Source organism: Sorex araneus, chromosome 3 (assembly GCF_027595985.1).
Source record: "Sorex araneus isolate mSorAra2 chromosome 3, mSorAra2.pri, whole genome shotgun sequence".
NCBI classification, from domain to species: domain Eukaryota; kingdom Metazoa; phylum Chordata; class Mammalia; order Eulipotyphla; family Soricidae; genus Sorex; species Sorex araneus.
Window position 1 is genome coordinate 186,195,994 of NC_073304.1, and position 6,612 is coordinate 186,202,605.

At 48.6% G+C, this 6,612-nt stretch overlaps 1 protein-coding gene across 7 annotated transcripts; it reads right to left on the bottom strand.

Moving 5' to 3' along the window:
• Positions 1-1,125: 1,125 nt before the first annotated feature.
• On the bottom strand, positions 1,126-5,293 carry SLC16A13 (solute carrier family 16 member 13). 7 transcript variants are annotated; one of them, XM_055133073.1, is made up of 5 exons: positions 4,257-5,293; positions 3,900-4,114; positions 3,582-3,725; positions 2,237-2,974; positions 1,126-1,560 (listed from the first exon to the last, which is right to left on the bottom strand). In XM_055133073.1, exons 2-5 carry the CDS (start codon positions 4,096-4,098, stop codon positions 1,298-1,300), a joined length of 1,344 nt encoding a protein of 447 aa, XP_054989048.1. In that variant the 5' UTR covers positions 4,099-4,114; positions 4,257-5,293; the 3' UTR covers positions 1,126-1,297. The 7 variants fall into 7 exon arrangements, with proteins under 7 accessions (XP_054989048.1, XP_054989047.1, XP_054989046.1 ...); XM_055133072.1 differs by having other exon boundaries at positions 3,900-4,140; XM_055133071.1 differs by having other exon boundaries at positions 3,900-4,131; positions 4,257-5,292.
• Positions 5,294-6,612: the final 1,319 nt, after the last annotated feature.

A 6,612-nucleotide genomic window follows, 5' to 3' on the forward strand; every position in this document is an offset into this window, starting at 1 on the left:
TACTATCTTTCCAACCCCCTAACCCATTTTTTTTTCTTTCTTGTTTTTTTTTTTTTTTTGGTCACACCTGGCAATGCTCAGGGGTTACTCCTGGCACTGCATTCAGGAATAATTCCTGAGGTGTACAGGTTCCATATGGGATGTCAGGAATCAAATCCAGGTCAGGTGCACACAAGGCAAATGCCCTATCCACTGTACTATCTCTCTGGTCCCCCCAATAAAGAATTTCTATTCAGTTTCCCTAAAAGCTCCAGGTGTTGGCCAATACAGGGTGGACACTGTAACTATCCTACTTAAGATATCTAAAGGCCATAGCTGGATGGAGTAGAACCCCACTAAACCCTGGGAGAGGGGAAGGGGCTTTCTTTCTGCCCAGCTGGTTAGTTTTTCTAAGCCCAAATTATTGCCATTATGATAGGGGGTCTTTAATATGTTGTCTGTCACCTTCAGTTTGTTGGGAGGGAGTGTGTGCTCCTGAGTTCTATCTACCCCATCCACAGTTCCATCCAGACCTTCCAGAAGACTCCTTTCTGCAGATCAGTCTCTTTCAACTGGCCTAAAGGAAATGTGAGAATCTAAGATCCAGGCTTCCACACTGAGCTTCTGCTCCCCTTCCCAAACTACACCCCCACCAAAGTCACCATAAGATCTCTTTTTTTCTTCTTTTTTGGGGGGCCACATCCAGGGATGATCAAGGGTAACTTCTGGCTATACATTCAGAAATCACTCCTGGTGGGTTCAGGGGACCATATGGGATGTCAGGGATAAAACCCGGGTTGGCTGCATGCAAGGCAAGTACCCAACCCACTGTACTATCTCTACAGCCCCAATAATTCTAGTTTTCGCTCGAAGTCACATAAGACAGTGGAAAACAGGGAAGTCACTGGGAAAATGAGGGGAATGTTGGCCTAGAAAGCAGAGTCCAGGCTTCAAATGCTTTGTATCAACAGAGCTCCTGGATACTTTCCCATGCACTCCCCAGCTACAACTCCAAAATATGGGCTCTAGCTTTCTGAGGTTCTCAGTACTGTCCGGTTTTGTTATTCAGTTGATCTCAAAAGGGCATCCCTCTCCCAAAGATTTATCAACAGAGAAGAAACTTAGGCAACACTAGAGAGCACTGTAGAATATGTAAAATAGTCTCTTAACCTTTGATTTTCAAGTGGAGCAGACCAAATTCCTGAATTCTTCAGGAAAGACGGTGACAGTAAACAGATGAGTCTCAACAAAATACAAAGAGTTGGCATAAACATCACAGGAAACCCTGCCCTGCTCTGGGGGACATGGGTTAAGATGTTTAAGGTTCTGTAGTTCCATGGGCACCAAAATGAGTCAAGACACCTGGTACTGCCAAATTCTGACTTCCTGGATCTGACTGCCCTTCCTTGGGCAGGGGAGCTTTGGTATCCAATGCATCTGTTACAAGGTCCTGAGGCTTGGAGGTAGCAACTGAGAAGCAGAAGTGGGGCAGGGTGATGAGAACTCCACTCCCCATAAGGAGAAAGGCCCCAGCCACCATGAAAGAAGCTGTGTAGTTTCCTGTCACATCCCGGAGGTAGCCTGGGGCCAAGAGAGAAAAGGGATATACGTGGGGAGGTCTATTTCCAGGGATAGATGAATCAAACACATTTGGGGATGCAGGTGGGGAGGAGAGAAAATAATCTGTAACCCATGATCTTGGATAGATTGAAAGTTCCACTGTAGGACTGGCGAGCTGCAGAACTCTGATTTCACAAGAGGCATCTGAAGGCAATCTCAACCACCTCCCTACCTTTAGAAAGGAGTTTCACACCATCCAGGAGGATTTGGAAATCCAGATAAAGTCTGATGAACCTATGCCTTTCTTCCTACAATTCTGGCTCCCTTTCTACATGTTAATGGTTAATAAGGGTCTGAATGTTCTGCCATCTGAAGCTGGGAGAACTTTGACACCTAGACTGGAGTCCAGTGGGCCAAGGGAAAAGGCAGACACTGTCATGTTTGTTGACCAAGTCCAGCTACAGCTTCTGAAAATCCAAGTTGTAGGTACCTGCCAAAGGTTCCACATAAAGCTTAGTCTTCGCACAGACCCTCTGCACATTGGTCTCACTACTCTGATTGGCCATGTAGACCCTGTACTATATCATCCCAGAGGCAATATTTACATATTTGAATACACATATTCTAATGAGAATGCTCCCCACCCTGATTATATGACCTGGCAGACCAGCCCACCTGGAAACCCCATTCCTCTTACCTGACAGAGGAGCCCCTAGTAGCCCCCCGATGCTCTCTACCATCTGCATCAGTCCCAGGCCACAGTATATCCTTCCAGTCCCCACCAGTTCAGGCAGCATGGAGAAGGCCACTGGGGTCAGGGCCCCTGATGTGAATCCGTAGGCCACCGCCAAAGTCATCAGGGCTGTGAAACTCTGAGCCACAGGGAACAGGGCCATTGATATCCCACAAAGGGTGGTCCAGAGCACCATGAGTCGTGCAACAGGCCCTGGGATTGTATCCCCTAGCCACCCAGAAAGCACACGCCCCACAAGGTCAGAAATAGCAGCCACCGAGAGGAAGAAAGCAGCAAGAAGTGGGTCCCAATTCTGGTCCTGGAGATGGGCCACCAGGTGAACATAGGGAATGAAGTAGCCAGTGTTGATCATGGTGAGAGCAATAGCATAACGGAGGAAGGGGCCATGGCGAAGTAAGGAGGCAAGCTGGACCCCAGGGCCACCCACAACAGGATCCTCAGTAAGGTAGAGTGGGCGAAGGAGAGCACCACAGGCAACCAGATGTAAGGAAAGGGCAGATACCAGCATTAGGGCCCCTCGCCAGGCATAGTGGACGAGCAGCCACTGGAAAAAAGGGGCAAAGGCAAAAGAAGAGAGGCCCACTCCAGTAAGTGCCAGCCCTGTGGCCAGAGATCGCCGGCGAGAGAAGTAACGTGACAGGCAGGCCATCGTCGGAGTGAAGCTCAAGGCCCAACCAGAGCCTGTCAAAAAGGAAAAAATGGGGATTGGGGCTCTTAGGAAGTTCAGGGCATCTTGCAATACCAACATTGCACAGCAACAGAACGTAGCATAGGTCTGGGTTACAATCTTAGTTTTCACTTTGAGTATTTGACCTGACCTCCAATACCTCTATCTCATAAGCAAAATGGGAATAATATGCCTCAGGGGACTGTGGAAGCTTAAAAGTAATGTCTATAATATAACACAGAATTCTATGACACCTGATTTCTACCATTGATGACTGTGATTTTTATTTGCCAAGTTGTCTAAGTTTCTAATATTTCTTCACCTTGTAAATTGGATAAGTTTATTTCCTTCAAAGTCAGTTATCTGACTAGACTTACAGAAATTCTTTCATTTACCCTCCAGTCCAACTAGCCCTGCGCTTGCATATTCTGAATTCATCATCTCTGAATTTCCCAGGTTTTTCACTGTTTACCTCTGTAATCATTTCACAATCATTCCCTAGAAGGCATGGGTGCTAGTCCAATTTTCTTTTTTTCTGTTTCTCCCTACCCTCCTGAAAGAAGCAGGAAGGCTGTTCAAATCTAAGAGGTCAAAGTTTTGACTCTTTGCCTAAGGTCTCACCTGAAAGCAATCCAATACTCAGGTAGAGGTGGGTCAAGGAGGTAGCGAAGCTGGCGAGCAGCATCCCCAGCGCAGTCAAGATACCCCCTGTCATCACCACGGGCCTGGGTCCGAACTTCGTGCTCAGGGCACTGCCCATTGGGCCTGGGGAAAGGAAGGACTTCTGCGAGATTTCAGGCTACCCCGGCAACCCCTCCCTCCACCGCCCCCCTCCCACCTCCCCCCTCCCACCTCCCCCCTCCCGTTCCTTTCAATGTCCCCGCATTCCTTTTTCCCTTCCGAGGACCCCGGGATGCTGGGTTCAGGAGCACCACTCACTCCCGAACTGCTGCACCGCGATTCCTATGGAGGCAATCCAAGAGACCCGCGCTGCCTGCTCCTCAAACACCGCCACAAATTCCACAAAGAAGACGCCGAACGAGCGCAGCACCCCGAACACCAGCGCCGACATGAAGAACGCTGAGAGCACCACCATCCATCCCCAGCCCCCGTCGGGGGGCTGGGCCCTTGGCGCCATTTGGCAGGTAATGAGGCTGCGGGCGCAGAGTTCCTGCAGGAGCTGGGCTCAGGAAATTCCACCGCTTCCATCCCCGCCCCCTACCCCCACACCGCCCACCCCGAAGCTGGGCAACCCAGGGCCCACCGGGGAAGAGAGGCGAGCAGAGAGGAAGATACCGATGATGCCTGGGAAGCTTCAAAGAGAATGCGTGGGGCGCCTGCGCCTTTTCCTTAGAGGGGCGAATTACTGGTGAATCCCAGGCCGGCGGCTGAGCCCCCAGATAAGAGTCCAGGGGCGTGGCTCCGACGACTCAGAGGAGCGCGCCTAAGTCGGGGCGCAACAGAACGCACAGTCTTAAGGTTCCTTCTTCGGAGCTAGGGGCGGCGCTGGGTTAGAGCTCCACCTCTGCGGGGCTCCACCCTCCGCGTGGATGATTTATTTTATCATTCCGAGTGTCAGCACCTGGCCGCCCAGGTCAACATCCCAGTACATCGCTCGCCAATGAGGACCTGCGACTCCTGAGCAGGGGGGCGGAGCTGGACCGTGGGGCGGAGTTTAGAGGCCAGTTCCCCACCTAGCGGGGAGTTAGGCGCATGCGTACGGAGAGTTTTTTTTTTTTTTAAGAAATCGACTAAAATGGATCTCACGTGACAGGGGCTGACCCTTCTCTCGTCCACCGTGCGGTTCAGTGCATTCGGTTTGATCACAAAAGACCTGCATGTAAGGCGTCCAGGAGGGGAGAAGACGGTAATAGGCAAGTCGTTTCAGGCGGGAAAAAGACACCCTTACTATATGAGGGTTCCAGGAGTTTCATAGTCAGATACAGGAAAGTGGGGGGGATTATGAAATTTTTTTTTTTTAAGTAGTTCGCTACAGGAGGCCACTAACATAGCATAATCTAGGTCCCTGGATTCTTGAAGAGCCGAAAGGCCAAGAGGAATGGGTTGTTAGACTTCTGGCTTTTATTCCGCAGTGGGAACAAGTTCCTGTGCTTCTGTTCCAACTAACAGGAAACCTACAGGTCACAAAGACCAAAAATAACCTGGGAGAGGAAGGGAGGCTGTGAGATCACTCTGGGCTGCACCAGCACTACCTACTCCTTCAGCGGGGCTGCAGTCTTTTCCGTTGTCCTCTACCCACTTCCTAACAACGCTTTTTGATCTCATGGGAGAGACTAAAGAAGCAAGTTGTTACCACTGGAGCAATCAGCCCCTGCTACCCAACCAGTACTCAAACCCTCCATCACTCACTGCATTGATTGATGACGTTAACCAGTTTTTCACTCATAATTCAACCCCCTCTGGACACTAACCTTGAATTCTTGGGGGGGAAGAAAAGTTCATTGAGACATATCAAAAGAGGAGGGCAAGTAGGAAGGATATATAATTTTTTAAAAGCATAACAAGACAATTTTATATGTAGAAAATAAAATAAGCATACCCGCCAAATTCCTCTTGTTTGTTAATGTAAGTGGAGTAAAATCTTTGGCTGGTTTTTAGTATATGGGGAATATGCTAGATAGACATTACTGTAACCTTTTAACGGGGTTGATAATGAGTTCAAACTTTACAATCAAATCACAGTTCCAGGTCTTGATTTTACAACTTGTTAACTGGGTCAAGGTCACTTGGTATTCCACAATTTGGTATAGTAATATTGTTTACCTTAGGGATGGTCAGGGGAGTTGTTTTAGAAAATCTAAGCACTGAAATGCTTGGTTTAGGGCCTGATGGACTGCTGAAGATAAGTAATATTAGCTAGTTTTATTTCTTTTCAACAGTGGGATAAGCTGTAATAGGAATTAAGATGAAAGTTTTATTTAGTTTTTCTTTTAGGTTTTTTGCATGCAGCCGACCATGTTCGATTCCTCCGCCCCTCTCGGAGAGCCCAGCAAGGTACCAGAGTATCTCGCTCGCACGCCAGAGCCTGGCAGGCTACCCGTGGCTTATTCGATATGCCAAAAACAGTAACAAGTCTCACAATGGAGATGTTACTGGTGCCCGCTTGAGCAAATCGATGAGCAACGGGATGACAGTGATACAGTTTTGGGCAGTGCTCAGGTCTCACTCCTGGCAGGGCTTGTGGGATGCTGGGGATCCAACATAGTTGGTTACTTGCAAAGGAAATGCCCTTCCTGCTGTATTCTCTCACAAGCCTGATTTTGAGAAATAAAATTTCTGTAGAGGGGCCGGAGCGATAGCACAGCGGGTAGGGCATTCGCCTTGCACGCGGCCGACTCGGGTTCGATCCCCGGCATCCCATATGGTCCCCCAAGCACTGCCAGGAGTAATTCCTGAGTGCAAAGCCAGGAGTAACCCCTGAGCATCGCTGGGTGTGACCCAAAAAGCAAAAAAAAAAAAAAAAAAAAAAAAAATTTCTGTAGAATTTGCAGACTAAATGTTAGAATAACAGAGACCATGTTAATGGATTTATTTCACAAATGAAAAGTGTAAATTCAAAATGGAGATAATTTATCAGGATCAGGATATACCCAATACTCCTAACCCTTATGCCCCTTACTGCCCCCCCCCA